The sequence below is a fragment of the Protopterus annectens genome, chromosome 14.part0 (assembly GCF_019279795.1).
Source record: "Protopterus annectens isolate FY-2018-M chromosome 14.part0, PAN1.0, whole genome shotgun sequence".
Classification (NCBI taxonomy): domain Eukaryota; kingdom Metazoa; phylum Chordata; order Ceratodontiformes; family Protopteridae; genus Protopterus; species Protopterus annectens.
Window position 1 is genome coordinate 290,874,776 of NC_056748.1, and position 21,390 is coordinate 290,896,165.

Consider the following 21,390-nt stretch of genomic DNA (forward strand, 5'->3'; position numbering starts at 1 on the left):
GGTTGCCGGTAGCAAATCTGGCTATGTTATTATAGCTAGTGGTAAGTTTGTTAAGGTTGATTTTGGAAAGGTTAGTTTAAATGGCAGAAGCATAAAGCAGGGTAGAGATCAGATGAGTTTGGGCTATAGTGGTTCTGGCTGTAGGTGTAAGGAAGGGTTTGATTCTATACAGGGAACCCAGTTTTTTGTTGACAGATTTTATGGTAGTGTTGATATGATTGTCATAGCTAAGGTTGTTGTCAATGGTTATGCCTAGGAGATGGGTTGTGGTATCAGGGGATATGGTGGTTCCATTGTTAGAGGTTATAGTGAAGTGAAATTGTGGTGATTTTAGAGTTGGAGTAAAGAGTAATAACTTTGTTTTTTTTTTTGCATTCAGGAGGAGGCAGTGTTGCATGAACCAATTTTCCACATTATGAAATACAGACTGGGTGAGGGTCTGGAGTGTGGTTGGGGACCTGGCAGAGCAGATTAAAGTAGAATCGCCGGCATACTGAATGCAGGTGGCTTGAGGAATTTTAGTATTTAGGTCATTAATAAACATTGAAAAGAGAAGAGGGCCTATGATGGAACCTTGAGGTACTCCAAGGTTTACGGGGAGGGGAGTTGACAGCATATTATCCCAAAAGGACTGCTAGATGACGGTTGTCTAAGTAGGACTTAAACCAGAGTAATGCCTGTGCGTCCAGTGAATGGGCTTTTAATACCTCTAAAAGCAGATTATGGTTGACCATATCGAAGGCTTTTGAAAGGTCGATAAACAAAGCGGAGGAAAGAGTGTTATTGTTATGATTTTTGTTTATACAGTCAGAAAAGGATAACAGGGCAGTTGAGGAACTATGGAATGGTCTGAAACCATGTTGGCAGTTGGCAAGCAAATTGTTGTGGAGAAGATGGTCAAGTAGTTGTTGGTGGATACATTTTTCCATTATTTTAGCTATAGGAGAGAGTAAGGCAATAGGTCTAAAGTTGGAAATGTCAGTTGATATCCCACCTTTGTGTATAGGAATGATGTGAGATACCTTCCATATAAGGGGGATTTTACTTTCTGAAATAGTTCTATTAATAAGGATAGAAATAGGGTAGGCTATAACTTTAGCTGCAATTTGCAGGTATTCTGCTGGTATACAGTCAGCAGTGGGGGTGCATGGCTTGAGTTTTAGAAGGAGGTTACAAATGAGGGATGTAGGAATTGGTTGTATGTGAAAAGAAGGAGTAGAGTTTTATGTGGTATTAGGTGGGAGGGAGCTGGTGGGTGGTAGAGAATTAGCTAGAGTTTTATGGCTTCAATAAAGTAGTTATTAATGGAATCAGTGATTAGTTTAGAGTTATTTTGGGTGATCCCTGATGGGGTGGGAGACTTGGTATGACCTGGATGAAGTAGTTTGTTCATAGCTGACCAGAAATTTTGTGTTTTTTGTTTGTGGGCTTGTTGGAGGTGAATGTAAACGTTTATTTTATCTAGTAGGATGCCTTTTTTGTAGCATTTCTTAATTGTTTAAAGTAAAGGTGGTCAGAAGGGCTTTTAGAGGCTCTCCACTTGGCCCAGATTGTATTCCTTAGGAGGATTTTTTGCCTTGTTTGTTTTGTGAGCCAAGGGGCAGTTTTGGTCTTTATTCTGGATGAGCGATGGGGGGCATGGAAGACTAGGATTTGAAGGAATTTAGTATTAAAGTAGGTAACTGCTTCATCAAGTGAAAGATGAAGCAGTGGTGACCAGTCACAAGCCTTCAGTTCTGTTTGGAAGTTCTCAGGGTGAAAGTTTTTATTTTAGCAGGAGGTTTTAAAAATAGTAGGATTGGGCATATGAAGTTTTTGTTTAATTATATAGGTATGAGCATGGTCACTGATGTCATCAGGAAGGGTTCCTGGCTTATAAGTAGTAGGATGATTGTTTATGAGAATCCAGTCAAGTAAGGTTTCCTTACCACTTTGTTTGTGGATTCTCATAGGGGTGGTTATCATTTGTGAGAAACCAAAAAGATTTATGTGGTTAATGGGATTTGGGGACCTACAAGTAGACCAGTCTATATTAAAGTCACCTAAGACAATGGTTTCCTGGGGTAGGTGTATAGATAGGCTACTAAGTATATTTTCCAGAGTACTGGCATTGTTTCCTGGAGGAAGGTAGGAATAGATTATGTAGATGGATTTATGGTTATTGATTTGAAGTTTGGCTGAAAAAGTTTCTGCTGTGGGGTTTGTAGGAAGTTGCACATTGAAGGTTGATAGTTGGAGTTCTGATTTATAAAAAATGGCCACTCCCCCACCTTATTTGGTAGTCCGGTCTTTTCTCAGGATGTAATATCCTGGGGGGGGGGTAATTTCCTGATCTATGGTTGAAGGTCTAAGCCAAGTTTCAGTAATGCAGAGGATATCACAGTTGTGGACATATAGATGTGCATGAAGATGGGATATTTTATTGTTGATGCTACAGATGTTAAGGTGAGCTATCAGAAGGGAGTTAGATGGCCTTGTTAGGGTGGAGGTGGTGTAGGGTTTTTGGTTATGAGGGTCACTGGGGAGTGTTGTATGTGTACCAGGGTTAGGATGGATATCACCATCTAAGAGATGATGTTGTAGGGGTTTTTGTATTAGTTTTTTGAATTTGAAGTAGTTGTATGGGGGTTTCTTGTCAAGGAGGTAAGTGATATGGGTAGATCTGTGGTACTTTGGTAGGGTATAGCTAGATGTAGAGGTTATGTTAATGTGTTTTAGGGAATTTATATGTGAGAATGTAATGGTTTGTTGGTAGTGGTGGTGGTGTTTTAGTAGAGAATAGTGTTCAAAGAAGGTTAGTGAGAATGCTAGAGTAAGGGCAGCTAGAATGCTGGGTAGGAGTAGGAGGTATGTGTAAGTAGAGTTGCATTTAGAGGCCATCGGGTTGAATGGGTAAGGGTGGTGTGAGGTGAAAGAAGGTGCCTAGTATTGTGTAGGAGTGTAAAGTGTAAAGTAACAGGTGATAATAGAGGTAGAAGAAGGAGGAAAAGAGAGTAGCAGGTGGTGGTGAGCTTAGAGGTGAAGTGTAGTATGAGTTGTTACAGAAATTAGGAATATAAGAGTAAATTAAGTGTTGTTGGAATAACTAGAGAAATTAGAGATGGAAGAAGGTGGAAGAGAGACTTGTAGGAGGATTGAAGCAAGAGTGTTATAGAGGTTACAAATGTAAGAGGAAGGTAGGTTAAGTTGGTAAGTACAGCAGGTAATAGTAAGGTTAGGTATGGGGGGTTTAAGGTTACTGAGTGTTGGTTGGGAATTATTCTTGTAGGAAATAGGGGGTGTTAAATGGAAGTAGGTTGTGATAGGTAGTTAAGGAGCAGGGGATTTGGTTATGCAGGTATAAAGCTAGCACTAATGGGATGGGTGGATATGGGGGTGTTAATTGGAAGTAGGTAGTGATAGGTAGTTGAGGAGCAGGGGGTGTGGTTATGCAGTTATAAAGTTAGCAGTACTGGGGGTGGGTGGGAATTGGGGGTAGGGTAGGGGAGTGGAGTGAGCCCACAGGGCGAACGGAGTGGGCTACAGCAGGTAGATGAAGATTCTGCAGAGAGACAATCAGAGAGTAGCAGATTCCAGGTAGAGAGAAGGTGGCCAGAGGTAAGTAGAGTTAGGTACAGCAGGTTAGAAGCAAAAGGGACCAAAATAAAACTCGGAGAGGTATAATGGAGCTAGAGGGTGTGATAAGAGAGGGATGCTAGGCAAGGGGAAAAACCTGAGAGAAGATCCAAATAAGAAAAAAGATATGGAAAGTGGGGTAAGGATTATATGCCTAAAGCAAGCTTAGAGCTCCCCCTAGTGGGCAGAGAGTGGAATACAAGAAAAAAACTGTGATAGAAGTGGCAGGTAGGGGTGCAACAGATAATGGGTCCAAGGGTATGGTGATATGGCATTAGGATCACCGATAGAGAGGAGTATGGATGCTAGAGTCCTGGCACAGAGGCTTAAATATCTATCTATCCTTACTACAGGAATAACTTATGCAGAAACAGGTTATAATTTATACTAGATACAGTGTAGGTTAAACAGATACACCTAAGAAGTAGGACTTGGGTATAGCATACTTTGTTAGTCTTCGTAAAACTACACAGTACCAACCAAGGACTTAAAGATGAGTGAAGTGAATAAATAAAATAAAATTATTTTTTTGTTCACTTTTTAATATTTCCTCAGAAAAGTGAATTTGGATTTATTTGTCTTATTCACTCATCTTTAAGTCCTTGGTTGGTACTGTGTAGTTTTACGAAGTTTTTGGGTGTTTTATCATTCAGTTTGTACTTTGTTAGTCTGTAGGAGCAGGGAAGAAAAAAATCCAGTCACTGGTCAGCAGTAGTCTTTGTTCAGGTGCTGGGATGGCTGGCATAGAATGAAAGGGGTCTTTTACAGACTAGGCAGGTCCTGTAGAGCAGGATACGAGATACAGAATTTCTTAGTCCGTAGGAGCAGGGAAGAAAAAAATCCAGTCACTGGGCAGCAGTAATCTTTGGTCAGGCAGTGGGATGGCTGGAATAGAATGAAATGGATCTTTTACAGACTAGGCAGGTCCTGTAGAGCAGGATAGGAGATACAGAGAAATACAAACAGTTCCTCTGGGACCAAAAAACACTCAGCAGCCAGGGCAGGAGCTGGGGTAATAAAGATGGCGCCGGAGCTGATGTATCAGCTCATGTATACCCTGATGTAGCTCAGAGGGATTGGGATTTCTTTAAGTGGAGCATGTCCAACAGGTCTGGGTTTGACATAGCTTTGTATGTTAGGCAGAGATAGCCCCTGAGTAGGCGATATGCGATGGAGTAAAGCTGTAGTTTTTTGAGACAGTCTGCATAGGGCATCTGTTTGATGCCAGTAATCCTCATTGTGAGGTATTTCTGTGGTCTTTCCAGTTGTTGTAGATGTCTTGTGAGGTACATACCAAAAGGAGTGTTGTACTCTATAATGGGTCTAATGAGTGATGAGTAGAGGGGAACAATGACCTCTTTTTTTCTGGATGAGAATCCTTTTGTGATGAGATGAGCCACGTAGAAGGATTTCCTGACCACTGTGGCGATGTGATTATCAAAGGAGAGACTACTGTCCATCTGTGTCCCAAGGTCTCATCACATTTTTGGCATTAAGTAGACTACCAGCTATGTGGTAGTTTATAGGTATAGAGTTTTTACCAAAGGGGATGACAATACACTTTTTGGCATCGAGCTTCAGGCCATGGCTTTGACACCAGGTATCTGTCTCAGTGAGGCCCTTTTGTAGTTTGTCCACATCGTTAGGAGTTTTGATTATGGCTCCTAGTTTGCAGTCATCTGCAAACTTTGTTAGCCAGAGACCTTCTGTGTTGGCCTGCACTTCAGAGAAGTAGATACCAAACAGGAGAGGACCCAGGACTGAACCCTGTGGTACTCCACTTGTCACTGGTCTGATGTCGGATTTGGAATCCGCTACTTTCACAGTGTGGGTTCTGTCCATGAGCCAGTTGGCAACCCATCTTGTGACATAGGGATTTATACCTAGTTTAGTGAGCTTATCTATAATTCCAGAGTGGGGGATAGTGTCAAAAGCCTTGGCGAGATCTAGATAAGCTGTGTGAACCATTTTACCCTCATCTATGGCTTTGGTGACTGCTTCAAAGAAGTCAATCAGGTTTAGGAGACATGAACTGCCTTTTACAAATCCAAACTGGGTAGGGTCCAATGTTTGGAGATTCCCATTGTCTTTGTTTATGAGTTCCACAATGATACGTTCCATGGCCTTGCAGACCAGGCTCATCAGGCTAATGGGGCGGTAGTTCCCGGGGTCCGTCATGGCTCTGTGGAGTGGGATTACCGTCACGGTGCACCATTCAGTCGGTACAAAGCCTGAGGTGAGGCTATGATTGAACATGGTACTTAGGTAGGGTGCCAGTTCATTCTGTAGTTCGTGTAGAATGCAGCCTGGGATATTGTCAGGTCCCATGGATGCTGTGTTCTTAGCTTTGGAGAGTGTGTTTTTTACCTGTGCTGCCGTGATTATAGGAACTTTGCATTCTGCCGGTATAGAGATGGGCCCTCTAAGTGATGAAAGGAGGGGTAAAGTTAGCACTGAACCTATCTGCTAGGATGTTGGCAATATCAGTTGGTTCTGTATATTTAGTGCCATTGTGCTGTAACTCAGAGCAGATCTGAGTGTTCCCATTTAGATTCTTGACATAGCTATAGAATGCTTTGTGGTTGTCTTTAGAGTCAGTGGCAATTTTGTTTTCATAACTAGCTTTGGAGGATTTTATGAGGGATCTCAGCTTCTTACTGAGGTTGACCAGGGAGTTCCTCCAGTCATGGGATTTTACTCTTTTTTGCAACAGTTTCTTTCTTTTGTTGTAGAGTTTGTTTATGGTAGAGGACCATCAGATTGGCTTCCTTTTTTTGGAGGATAACATCTTGGTTCTATTAGGGATAGCATGATCCATGCATGCCTGTAAGTGCTTATAAAGTGCATTTGTGTAGGATTTGGCAGTCATACCTCTATTGTCCGTCTGCATGGGTGTCATGAAGTTTGCCACTTCTGTCTTAAGAAGTGTGAAGTTGGCTTTGGAGAAGTTTTTTACGATAGTTTCCCTAATTGGGGGTGGGATGTGGATGTCTAGGCTGATTAGCTTGTGGTCGGATCTGATCAATGAGGAATTGACCTCTGGTGTGGAACACCTGTTTCCCATGTTGGTAATGACCAGGTCTAGGATATTGCTGCCCCTGGTGAGGGTGTGAATAAGTTGATCCAAGGCGTTGGAATTTATGAATTCTAGAAAACGTTGAGCAAAAGAGTTGGTACATGAGTAGTTTTCCCATTTAATGGTGGGGTAGTTGAAATCGCCCATTATTAGGGTGTTGGGTTGTACCCTAATACTTTCCAGTGTATCAAGAAATGAGGAGTGTGAATCCTGGGGCATGGTGGGGGCTCTGTAGCAAGCTACAATTTGGATTGCGGTCTTGCCCAGAGTTAGTTGCACTTGGATAATCTCGGATGCATCATGCTGTGCAACCAGCCTGGAGGTGTGGATATCCTTAATGAATATGGACACGCCTCCACATTTAGTGCTTCTTTTTGGGTTAGGTGGCTGAAAGGTGTGGTATGAATTGAAGCTTGGTAATGCAGGGGTGGTCTCTGGAGCTTTGAACCAGGTCTCTGTCACTGCACAGATGTCAATGTTCTCCATTTTAAGTGTGCCTCTAGTGAGTGCATTTTGAATTTTAGACTTCTAGCATTGAGTAGCATTACCCTCAGATTTTGCTTGCTTGTACCTGTTACGGTGGTGAATTTGTCATTTGAACCTTGCCTAAAAAAGGCACTATAGGGGTGGCAAGAGCCTTAGCCAGTATCCGGAATCCTAAGGGCGACAGGTGAAAGACTAGACACACATACATATATATGTATAGTCACTTATATTCTGGCAAATTTCCATTTATTAGACAATGATATGGGTGAAGTTTTATGTCAAATGATCAAAATGTCAACAGTATGTTTTGTCAAGACAAATGAGTGGTGTTTGGAGGGAGTGAAAGTGATTGAGCATGTGTTTGAGAGTTAGGGGTAGTGCTGGAAATAGGTGAGGAGATAGGTTTTGTATGTTTGTGTGCAAGTGTGTGCATTTTTGGGTTAGGGTTAGGGTTAGATATGGGGATAGATGAAGTGTTGTTAGTGTGCATTTTGTGTGTGTTTGTGCGTCCGAGGATGTCCTGTGTAGTGGCAACTAAGATGTAGTGTTAGGGATGGAGGAAGGGGCAGCATTAGGGTTAAGGTTAGGGTTAATACCCATCACTAATGGGGTGCAGGAAGGTAGAGCCATTGATTTTAGGGTCAGATAAATTTGATGCTAGTGTTATGGGGGCTTTAGTGTGAAGATCCAGAGAGGAAATACTTTTCCTTTCTCAGTCTGTTGTAGGTCAATATTTAGGACGTTCAATGTATTGTATGTTTAGACTTCTTATTGCCATTATTTTATGTTCGACATTACATACATTTGATCATACAAAACACAACCATATATGTGTGCATATGGGTGTGTATATATAGATGTTTATATATATATATATATATATATATCTATCTATATATATATATATATATATATATATATATATATATATATATAGTTGTATATGCATACTATTCATGGATACTAATAAAGAGATGCAATAAAATGAGTATTTGAAACAGAGTACAACATAGTTTATCATTACTCTGTCTGTGACACTACACATTTATCCCCTCTATGCAATCATTGAAACTCAGCCCAATTGACTCAAAGAAAGACACAAATATAGAACTAAATACTCTGCAATACATCAAAAGTGCACACATCGGTTCTGCAAACCTCATCAAATATAAAACAGTTAAACATATACAAATAAAATTTAATGAACACTAAACAAAAAAAAGGAAAATCAAATCAAACCACCACTAGTGACTGAGTAAAAGCATTGACAATCAAAATAGAATAGAATATGAATGTATTTACGAACTTAAACTAAAATATGTAACTAAATAATACATTTAACTTAAGTAATCTTCATTTCTCTCCTAAAACATTACAGTAAAATTAAAAAAATAATAAATAAAAGGTTAATGGTTATTATCAGAGCACAGTAAAAGTCTACACATGAGCACACTGTTCATAAGTAACTTGCATAACTTTTAAAAAACCCTATTCAACAGACCAAGGATATAGTTACCAACTTCCACTTAAATGAATGGGAAACACTGATCCAAACTGACAAAAATGTTAAATGGAATCAGTGCGGGTCTACTTGTATGATTAAAAAAATATGAGTAGCTTTTGTTTAATTTTATTTGTTAACCAGATTAGCCCTCTGGATTCATATGTCATTTATCAGGAGCACCCCAAGAACATTGTCTGATGATGCGAATTGCTAAGAATCACAGCAGGAAGAGAATCATAAACTTCCTAGAAGAAAACAGCTCATAGCTTTAATTAACTATGCTTACTGCCAGACATGCTATTGCTGCAACCTTTTTCCCTAATCTCAGGCATACTGACAAATCCTGCATTGTTTCTAGCGTTGTCAATGAGGAATTGAACAACAGACACTGGAAAACAATCAGGATATCTCTGTATCTGTACTGCTCTGTTAAATTCTGCTGTGAACTTATCATAAAACTAGATCAAGTTTGATTTTTCCTGTTCCCCTCACCCTCCTTTGTGCATATTTGCTAGTCTTGCTATCTTATAGGTATCACACAGTCATGCTGTGGGCAGTGATGTGGAGAAGATCCTTGCCAGGGAATCTAACAGAACATTGGCCAAATCCTTGATGACCTTGGCAGGCAGATTGCTTAGTCCTGTACCTTATCCACCTCTAAGGAGCTAATTCATACTCCATATCTTGTGTTTTAATGTTAGGTGGCATTCATTGCTGATTTCAGTTTAATCTAACTCCATGTCCTGTATTTTAATGTTAGTTGGCATTCAGTGCTGATTTCACTTTAATCTAACTCCATTTGGCATTCATTGCTGATTTCATTTTAACCTAACTCCATGTCCTGTATTTTAATGTTAGTTGGCATTCAGTGCTGATTTCACTTTAATCTAACTCCATGTCCTGTATTTTAATGTTAGTTGGCATTCAGTGCTGATTTCAGTTTAATCTAACTCCATATCCTGTATTTTAATGTTAGTTGGCATTCAGTGCTGATTTCAGTTTAATCTAACTCTTTATCATTATGGCGCCCTCCACCACTTTCCTCTGAAAACTGAGGCCAAATTTTCATTTTTTCACTCTTTTTTTTTTCATTCTGAATGATCTCTGTTCATCTTTACTCTGGATGGCCAAGTATGTTCCACCCTTGTGTTATTCCTCATTTTAACCCTTAATGCTCCATTTTAAACTGGTTGCTATGGTGACCTTATCCCCTTTTCACTTCTTAAATGGTCAGGTCTACTTACTCACCTTCTCCCTTATACTCTACGTATAACCATTCTTTTACTTCATTTGCTGTTATCTCATCACTCTGTACTCATACTGGCCTTCTCCTCCTCTTTCTTTTTGATTCTTCCCGAAACCCTCAAAAAATATTGTACAAGATGATGCCAAAAGCCATTTTGGCACTTATTCGGACAGACAGACATAAGAAACCTCCTTCTTCATAACTGAAAGTGATACGGCATTGTCAAACATAGCTGTTTTATGTTTAACTTCATAAATTACTTTGACAGTGTGGCCTACCCCCTATATAAAATTTCGGCTGTCCATGCAGTTTACCATGGTCTAGCTAAAGTGCCTGACACTATACCTTATGAAGGAATTATACATAAACTCAAGAGATATAACACTGAATGAAACCTTACTAACTGGGGTCCAGATTGACTTCATGGTCATTCATAGCATGTACAAACAGGTGGACTCATCCTCACAATCAAATGCCAACAGTGTAGCACCTTACACCTGTGTTATGGAGACATTGCTTTTTAGAATCTTTTCCTCAGACATCAAAACTGACACCAGTGTCTGACTCAATAAATGCGCAAATAATTCCAGACTTGGGAGCAGGTCAGCAAATATGCCAATGACTCCAGACTTGGGAGCAATGTTCTTAACTATGTTGATATTACCTCCCTTCAACCACAGTTAATATTACATATGAATGGTACAATAAAAATGGTTTTGGATTCCTTGTCAAAAAATGCAGTAAAAATAGTCTTAGCTTCGTTTTTGTTCAAACACCTTTACTGAATTATCACGTGTGACATAGGCAAATTTACATTCATATAAAAGTAATCAAACTATATTAACATAACAAACATTATACTTCACATATATTGCTACATATCATGTAACCTAAGCAATATTATATAAATTATTCAAGTCTTGCTTTTATTTAAACAAGAAGCATTTTCATTAAACCATCACTTACTACTTAAGCAATCATACATTTGCATAAATGAAATTAAACTACACCAACACAATCCTAGTCGCAAACATTTTACATCATAAACCATACTGACACACTCCCAGTTTCAAACATTATACATCGCATATAATCTACCCAGTCTTTCTCACTCAAACATTGCATGTAGCTTATTTATGTCCTGCTGCCTTTTAGGCCTCATTCCTCCCTTGTATGTATTGTTCCTGCGATTCCCATTTTTTCCTATGTAGTTCGCTCCTACCCTTTTCTAGAGATGTCACTTCCAGTTATTTTATCTCTGTTAATATATTCAATACTTCCAATGTTGTTGGTTTAGTCTTTGATTTCCATTTTCTAGTACAGTAAACTCTCACATAACCGGCACCTGTGGGGATTGGTAGATGTCGTTATGTGCAGTTTCTGGTTGCTTGAGAGCTGCTTTGCGATTTGTAATTGGCTCGTATACCAGCATACAAGCCAATCAAAAATGGCAAAGTGAATCCTCTTCTGTTCAATGCGGAACAGCCTGCCTTGCATGTCTCTGAGTTGATAGACTGTCACTGATGTATCCTCTTCCTTTTCTCTTCCCTTGTAAATCAGAGATCAGTAGAGCCAGTCAATAATGCCAGACATTGGACTGTCAATTCTTTTACTGTTCAGAAAGTGCATTGTGGCACTAATAATGTTGCTTTTTTAACTTTTTAAGTAAGTCTAAGTAATAATTTAAAACTTCTCTCTGATGTCATCTAGTGTTTCTTATGGCTATGTCCCAAAACCTTTGCACTGCTGTATACAGGTATGTTGGCTTCTCCCACACAGGTACCCCTCTCAACTATCCCTGATTTTTAAGAACACTCCTGTATTTTGCCAATTACCCATGCCCTGTCCCCAGTAAGAGTCAGTCACTAAATCCAGGCATTCAAATTTCATACGTCTCTATGTTTATATAGGGCTAATCACTGGTTTGCTTTTGCAAGGCACATGGCTGGAATCTTGCCTGACTTTAATCTGTTTTTTTCAGTGATTTAATGTATTACATTTAGAACATCTCTAGTATCTACTGGTAGCACAGAAGCTTAACATACTGGTTTGCTTGCTGAGGTTACAGAGTTTGAATCTTTTGTTGCTTACCTTTGTTTATCCTTGGTGTCTAGTATCCCCCCATTGGCATTTTGTGCTACAAAAGTGTTAGTTTTTAACTTTTATATGTCCCTGGCTTTTAGTGTCCCCCCACACACAATATTGCAGGATTTCCTCATTGGTTTAGGGATTGTATGGGTATGGCACCCCCAAGATACACACACACACACACACACACACACACACACACACACACACACACACACACACACACACACACACACACATTCAAGCACACCTCATCTGATCACATTCACAGGCACACAAACCCATTCATCCATGCATGCATACACAGGAATTTTCCAAACACACAATCTCCCTCCACAAGAGGCCAACTTCTCTATAAACTGATGGAACTCTTCTTATGTAGCACTTACATGCATGCTCTGTAATGCCCATAGTACACAACTATTTAAAACAAAAGTTAGATGTTCAGCCATTATACACAATATTTGCATCATTTTAAAGCAATATTTCTATTTAAAACACTGAGACGGCATTATGTTGCGAACTACAAGAGCATGTTCTGATATTTAACTCTTTCATTATGCTCTGGCTCTTCCATAATGCTTTTTATTTTAATATATATTACTTTTTCAAGACTAGAGCAGTAAATATGTAATCAATATAGCTGAGCAAAGGAGGGAAAATAATGTCTACAAGAATGTAACTAAAGATGGTCACCTCATCAAAGGATCACATCTGGCATCCTTCTGACTATGTGCGATGTATATGAAGTTCCTGCTTTCATTTGATGTGCTAATAGCATCCTTTGCATCCCAAAGTCCTCTTTAGATTTGTTCACTTTACATGTTTAGCATTTAATGCTTCTAATTCGGGTCTATATTAGAACACCAAACATTTAAATTGTCAAGTGCTCTAATATCAACCCGTTTCCAGTGAACGCTGAAAATATCAAAGAAACAGAAAACCAAATTTTTTCCTAGGGAGTGGATTTGGTTGTCCGTTTCTGTTGCTTCAGTATTTTCAGTGCTCTGGTGGAAACTTACGGGTCGGGTTCAGATAAGTGTGCGATTGTGTGGATGTGAGGGTTAGGGTGGGTTAGGTGAGTTAGGGTTAGAGCGCAGGTCAGGTAAGTGTGCGATTGTGTGGACATAAGGGTTAGGGTGGGGAAGGTGAGTTAGGGTTAGGGCATGGGTGAGGTGACTGTGCGATAGGGATGGACCTTAGGGTTAGGGTTTGGGTTAAGGTAAGTGGATAGTTAGTGGTGTATGTATAGTTTGGTTTAGGGTTAGGTGTAAGTGTTTAGGTGTATGTGTGTGGATTGCTGTTTGTTTGGTGTCTTGTGTTGTGTGTATGTGTTTTGGAACAACAGATTTTTTCCCTATAAAATAATTTTCTGTTCTGAATGTTCGATGTTTTGAATTTTCGATTGCTAGGGTTCGATATTAGAACACTCGACATTTTGAATGTTCAGTGTTCTAATATAGACCCTCTAATTCAATACAAGACATAGCCTACTAAAATTGGGTTCAGATTAATGGAAACTTTAAACCTCCAAATTAAGCAAAATGCAGTCTTTAAAGCACTGTTTGCCTTATAGGGGCTACTACTTTTCTTGTGCAAAGGAATATGGTAAGTGGATTTAGGTTTTTGATTAACATAAGGCATTTTATGTTATATCATAAAAACTATATTTTGTTGACCTTAAATTGCATAGCTGAGGCAATTCCATTTAACTTTTGCTTAACTAGTAATGTTTTAATGCTATTAGTGTACGTGTATATATGATAATTGAAGCTTCACAGAAAATATTTTTGATTACATGTGTACTGACACAGACATGTTTCTCAGGTATAGTAAGACTGAAAGATGGTGTTCATGAAAAGTATCCAGTTGAAGATTATTTGGATCTATTTGATCTGGCAACATATCAGCTTCAGACAATTTCAGCACGCAGTTCATCAGAAGGGGAACACAAATGGAAAAATATCATTATTGGTAAGATGGAAAAAGATCATTCTGTAATGCTCTTCTTAGAAACAATTCAATGTTTTCACCAGATTATTAGTAACATTTCTTCTTTCCTTTTTTTTGGCAAAACACGAAAAACAGAGGTAATCCCAAAAGCTCGAGAGAGTGACAGGACAAACAAGAAAAAGAATACAAACGATTAATGAGATAATTGCAGACTTTAGCTAGCAGATCTAGGAAACTCCCTCTCTCTCTCTCTCTCTCTCTCTCTCTCTCTCTCTCTCTCTCTCTCTGACACCCTCCCTGTGGGGGGAATAAATACATCTTGTTGAAGTTTCCAGTAGTTTATTCAGTTAAGTAAGTAGAACAAGAAGGCAAGTCTTCTAGATCTATTGTTTTTTTTTTTTTTGTTTGTTTTTTTGGCAAAACTGAATATGCCTGTCACAGTCAAAAGATGTCAGTGGTGAAAAGCATATAATATAGAACTCTAACTCGGTAGAATGAAGATAGCATATTATTAAACTATTATTCCTTTGCTTCCGGGCTTTTTTAAAAGATCCATAGAAGTATGAATGTCTACAGAGTACTTTACTAAAGACAGATTTTCTAAAGGCTGTTAGTCAAACCTGAAATACAGAATAAATAACTACTTCAATGTTTGCTTGTTTATTATTTATTCATTCATTCATTCAAGTATATATTTTTGGAATAACATGCAACTTAATACCACTTAGTTTGCTTATCCTTAACATAAATAATAAAACCGTTGATGACTTGCTAACTTTGTTTTTGAAGCTCAATTGAATGAGTTTTGGTGAACAGGTCCTTGAAGGACTATGTAACATCTTTTTGAAGACACCATCCTTGAAAGTATAAAGCACACTTTTTTAACTATCTATCTATCTATCTATCTATCTATCTATCTATCTATCTATCTATCTATCTAGGTATCTATCTATCTATCTGTCCATCTCATGTATGAAATTTTTTCAAAACCTTTGTGTACATTCTCAGGTTTCACACATGGAGTTAATTAGAAATAATTCAATACATATTTTGTTAAATTTCCCATCTTCATTTGTATTAACTATCAGAGATGTTCCTTGTTTCAAATATGGGATACTAGCTTATCAGATACAGTTGACCACTGCTATTTTCAGAGGCATCCCATATTTTCATTGTCTATGACTGGATTCAAAGACAGCTAGTACCAACTCAGAGAGATATTCTCAATGAGCCAGTATTTTTAATTCTGTGCTAGCTACACATTAAGTGGTTATATATACCTGAAATAAACATTTACTTTAGATTCACATGTAGCCCCATTGTGTGGAACAAGGACAGCATTAAAAACACTGGCTTGTGGTAGAGACTGTTATGCAACAACATTAGCCATCCGAGAATCTAGCACATTATTATTTGACGCAAGGCACATTGCCCTGAGGAGACTATAGTGTTTATCTCTTTATTGTTAGAAAATCTGGTGCTACAACTTGTTTGATATTTTCTGCACTTTTATATGCTATCTAACAGCAGTGATTTATAGTGTTAAATGCTTGTGTAATCTTATAAATACTTGAAAAAAGTAGTAGAGAATTTAAACTAATAAATCAGAAACATCAAAGAGATGTTAGAAAATAATAAAAGTAATTTCTTTGTTTCTCATATAGGGTCAAAACATAACAGTGATGTAATGACATTAAAATTAAAGTTTTAGACAAAGTTATGCTATATGTAATTGGAGGAAAAACAGTTCATAAGCTGCTATTAGAAAAGGAAGCTTTTGTATATTTTTTATGTATCAAATGTTGTACCCAACAGGGTTAAATAATTACTTAGACTTTAAATTTCTTATTGGTCTTTCTTACTTAATGTAATTTTGATGTCATAATGTGCTAGTTGGCTTTACATAAAAAAGTGTGCTTTGGGTTCATTCATTACAATCTGTTAGTCTTATGAAGGTTAAAGCCAATGTACCATGATGATATTAAATACATTTTAGTGGATATCTTTTGCAGTTTGTTTGCATTACTGTGTTATACTTTTGAAATCAAGTGCCATTACATATTTTACAGCTACAAGATATAGTTTAGAGTTGCTAGATAACCTTCTTCTTCAATTTTGTAAAAACAGAATGTTGCGGTCACAACAAACTTGGAAAGACATTTTCTACATATAACATACAACTTTACTTAAGCAAATAAAATACAGTATGTAGAACTGAATGAAAAAGACAATCAGGACTTCAAGCAAAATTTTCAAGGACTGGACAAAGCTCAGTAATTAAGTTTGCTGTTGCCAGCAGAGCACAAATTTTATTTTGAACATGCTAAAGAAATGACGTCATAACTCTAGAGACTTAGTACTATGAAAAGTAATATTTGTTGATGCCCTCACATTAAAGAAACATATAGAATTAAATATGATTATGAGACATATAATAATTTTTCTGGTACCAGACTGTCTGCTTGATGGCAATGATGAACAAGATCATGTCTTCAAAAGAGATAATAAAATTCACCGGTCACTTGGGGCCACAGAACAGGTACTGGTTTGTGTGGACTAGTGCATGGATAAAAGTGAAAAAACAATTAAATACATGAAGTTTATGGCCAAACTGAATCCCTGCTGAGGTTTGTATTGGTATATAAATCCTACACCTCACCTTAATAAAAACTTCCTTTAGCACTGACACTACATAAGACACTCTCAGACACACAAGCACACTGACAATATTACTTCTACCCCTTGACCTAACCTTGACCCTAAACCTAAAATACACACACTAGCACACAAGCATACAAAATCTGTTCTCCTATCCCTAACCATATCCCTGACTCTCACAGTTCCACAAACAAATGCTGTCACCCAATCTGATCCCACTCACCTTTTTTGATTAAACATCCCCTTGACATTTTGACCATTCAGCTGTATGTACCTTTGATATTAAGTACCACCCTTGCACTTGTTGACCAAATGGACATTCGATGAAAGGATGGGAAACATATATATATATATATATATATATATGGATCTACCTGATAACACCGATACGGCAAAACACCGACAACGAAATAACCGACACGACAAAACCGAAAGTTCAAAAACACGAAACTTCACATGCCCAACAAACCACAATCCCGACAATCAACAAAACAAATAACTTTCCTGAAAAACACACACAACACAAGCACACCAAAAACCTTACAAACCTACACTAAACCTTACATACACAGTTATATATGCACTAACCTTAACCCAAACCCTAACCCTAATGTCCGTCACTATCGCACACTTACCTTACCCGCACCCTAACCCTAACTCACTTAATCCGCCCCTAACCCTTAAGTCCATCACTATCGCACACTTACCTTACCAGCACCCTAACTCACTTAACCCGGCCCGAAACCTAATGTCCATCACTATCGGACACTTACCTCACCCGCACCCTACCCTAACGTCCGTCACTATCACACACTTACTTTACCCATACCATGACCCTAACATCCGTCCCTATCGCACACTTACCTTAACATGTCAGTGTTCTCAGCGTTGGGATTCTCACCTGTCAGTCTTCTCTGTTGTTGATCTTCCGGTGTCAGTTATCTCGTTGTCGTTCTTCTCAGCTTTCAGCATAATCAGGTAGACCCATATATATAGACAGATGTATTTAGATACTCAGATTGAGAGATAGTACTGGATAGATATGTGGATATATAGATACATGCATACAGATTATATATTAATGATATAATTTAAGGAGTCAACTACTGTTTTATTGACATGTTTAACTACAATAAACAACTGAAACAAAAATTGCCAACACAGCACTGCAGAAATATAAAAATCTAAGAAAAACTGTTTTTTTCTTTTTGTTTTGAAGGAGGCTAAGCCCTCCTACACCCACATGTCATGGGGCTTCACCCCTTTACCCCTGTTACTTACGTTTGCCAGTTCTGAGACTGTAAAATACTGGACAAAGAGCAGATTTCCCATCCCCAGTATTAGAGATCTTGCACTACTGACATTGATCAACTGTTCTGTCAACCAAATGGAAATGAAAGCAAAGGTATTGACCAAGCAGTTATTTACTATTTTACACTAAACTGTACAACTATATCTACCTGCATATCTATCTATCTATCTATCTATCTATCTATCTATCTATCTATCTATCTATCTATCTATCTATCCACCTATATATCTATCTGGATTCACTTTATAATCTCGAAATACTGAAATCTCAGATTTCAGTATCCCAAGACTATAAAGCCGAACACTCACAATACCGAAATCCCAAAAAGCGAAAAATTAAAAATCACGACTTTTAAATAAACCCTCCACCACACAAACATACACACACCCTTGTCCCCAAACTGCAACAAACCAATAAACACACACATATGCAGCACAAACACACACATCTAACCTACATATAAGCAGGGGGCAAGCCCCCCTGCACTCCCCGTGTGGGGGGCTGTGCCCCCCCTACTTACATATACTAACTCTGAGGTCAAAAAGATAAAGACACTAAATCCACAACTACATACTCTGTATTCCCCTTGCACAGACACAAATCACATACTTCCAAACACCACCACTCTCAACAGTTATACACTCACACCCTTACCTACCTACCCTAACCTACACTTAAAACTTCCCGACATACTCACACATACTCAAACCCCTATCCAAAACACTTAAAACAACAGCACTTACCTGAATCGCCATACATATCCATACAATGGCACGCAAGCCATATCTTACAGCACACCGCACCTTACCAACGCAGTAAATCCCACATCATGTGCCACCACAATCGTGGATTTAACATTCCAAATTCGAGCAAGTGCAGTTTTGCTCAACTGCACTTTCTGCACTTTCGTCTTGAGATCCTGAAATTCGAGATTTCAGTATTTCGAGATAGTAAAGTGCTTCCATCTATCTATATATATATATATATATATATATATATATATATATATATATATATATATATATATTGAGAGTGAGAGATGTACACAGATGTAAAAAATCCAAAAAGTAATCTCAAATTAAAAAAGAACTCCTAGTATGAAGGATTTTATTCACAAAACTGACTTTTATCAATTATTTCATGAAGAATACATTAATTTATTGCTTGAAACCTTAAATAAAATTCTTCATACGATTTTTATCGCTTGCTTGAATTGTTACTTCTATAGTCTAGAAAGAGGTTTACCTAAAAATACTTCTTACAGAGCAACCTTTATTTAAAAGTTGATTATAACTTGTATTTTGTCGTGATATCTAGGAAACATACATATCTTTTATTTTATACTTAATTATCTGTGATCATTATGCATTCATTGAGTGTCACACTAGAATAACTTTCGAACAAATTCTGATTGTAATGGATTTAGCCCCTTATTAAAATTGTTGTCTGCACTTATAAGCCCTGATACTCACTGGGCATATGAAAATGTAGGTCTGGATAAATAATTTGCCTGACTGAAATTAGTAGGATTACCAGAAGTGCTAATAAGGAACTTTTATAATGTTTATAGTAAATCATACAAGCAAACATCTCAACCTTTCAGTGAGAGAACTCTGGAAACAGCCTAAAATAATAGGGGGAAAATATCCCAAAACAGAGACAGATTTTAAACATTGCTCTTAAAACTTAGAAAGCTGCTAGAATAACAGGATTTGTGTTAGCATGCATTTTCTAAAGGATATGAATTATAAAATTCAAATATATGTCATCATTTATTGACTTCAGTCTTCAGCAATTTTTCCAGAAAACCACAAATGTTATGAGCAACAGATCAAAAATATGATGGAATTCTGTGAAAATCTGTACAAGAAGCATGTATGCAAGGTTGCTAAAAACTGGTATTTTATTTTTGAAGGGATACTGCTAATGAGTTTGTTAGCAAAGCCGTTTCCCTTTTTTATTTGTTTTAGTAATGCAGTATCTTGCAAGTTTAATTAGGTTGAATACATCAATGGAAGTGTATTCTACCTCCCAATATACACAAGAATTTCTATTTGATTATGAATTTTTGTTTAGTGACACTATCATTAATAATCAAACTGCCCTATTACAGAACAAGAAATCAGACCATCACTTTTGAAAATAAATTGATAACTATAAAACATGGTTAATTTTACAAATGCATTGTAGATACTAGATTCATTATCATTAAGTTTGCCAAATCCACAGCAAATTATTGATTAAACAGTTCTGGATACCTGTACCATCCTTCTTCAGACAAAAATGTTGCTGCATTGTGTTAAATATTATTGATTAATTTATTCTTTAGTGGCTGCTCTATTCTTTTTAGGCTCACAGGGGATTCAGAATCTCTGCTAGCACTTAGTGGGTGTATGGCACATAATTAAGGATGGGAACCCAAACAAACAAATGCTCACACTCTCAGCCTGCAGTCACACTTATTGGCCATGAATGTCCTAATAAAGGTTCTGTTAGGATGTAGTAGAAGTCTTGACCACCTGAAAAGCACTTACATAGACACAAGGAAGACATGCACACTTCTGTCAGATAGCATCCCAGCCAGGAACTGAATCATGGAATCAAACAGTGTGAGGCAGCAATGCTGACTTCATCACCCAGCTGGCATTATTGCTTCAAAATATATGGATGGGGGTTCATTGATGATGGCCTTTATTTGCAGTCCAGCAAGACTGTATACTGTGTGTACAGGAAACCAACATCAGTGGAGTCCAAATGAGATGCAAGTAGACAATACACAGGAAAGGGTGATGACCATGACACTTCACTGAATATCATTGCATATAATTACATTATGGGCTATCTCTCATGGTCTTCACTGTTTGTGACTGTTGCAGGTTTCTCTCTGATGCTGCTTTGCTTCTAAAGTAATGGCTGAATGTGCTTACATCACAGACTACTGGTGATTTTCCATTGGACACACTTTAATTTATACATTGTGAGTGCTTCCTCTGAGTGCCATATGGGCTTCTTTAATGTAGAATGCACACTGCTGTGTTGCTATGTACTCTAACAATAGCATTCAGTGCCCCCCAGTACACCATTCTACTCTTGGGTATACAATACTGCAAAACACCCTGCCTGCAGTATAGAGCAGACTATTTGTGCACAAATCACTTATTAAAAATCTGACTTACGCCACCTTGTTATGTGCCTTAATGCTGTAGGATATGCCATTCATGACCACGATGTTCTTAATACATAATAACAGACTACACTGCCCCATCCATTTGCTCACTCCTTTATTCCTCCTACATTGCCTTGTGCACTATTCATAAGTTATGTCAGCACTCAGAGCACAACTGAAATTAACTACCCACTGTGTAATTGTGCTAGATAAAACTCATTCCAACCTGATGTGCACTTGAGACCCACAGGCACATTCACTGTTCTGTTTCTCTCTTGTTTATCTA

At 37.9% G+C, this 21,390-nt stretch overlaps 1 protein-coding gene across 11 annotated transcripts in view; it reads left to right on the top strand.

The window, feature by feature from the left end:
* CHST15 (carbohydrate sulfotransferase 15) overlaps positions 1-21,390 on the top strand; it is a 966,917-nt gene that overhangs the window by 779,650 nt on the left and 165,877 nt on the right. For all 11 annotated transcript variants that reach the window (XM_044056008.1, XM_044056009.1, XM_044056010.1 and 8 more), the window contains one exon: positions 13,843-13,989. In XM_044056008.1, the coding sequence (XP_043911943.1) occupies positions 13,843-13,989 (147 nt within the window). The remainder of the gene's footprint in view (positions 1-13,842; positions 13,990-21,390) is intronic.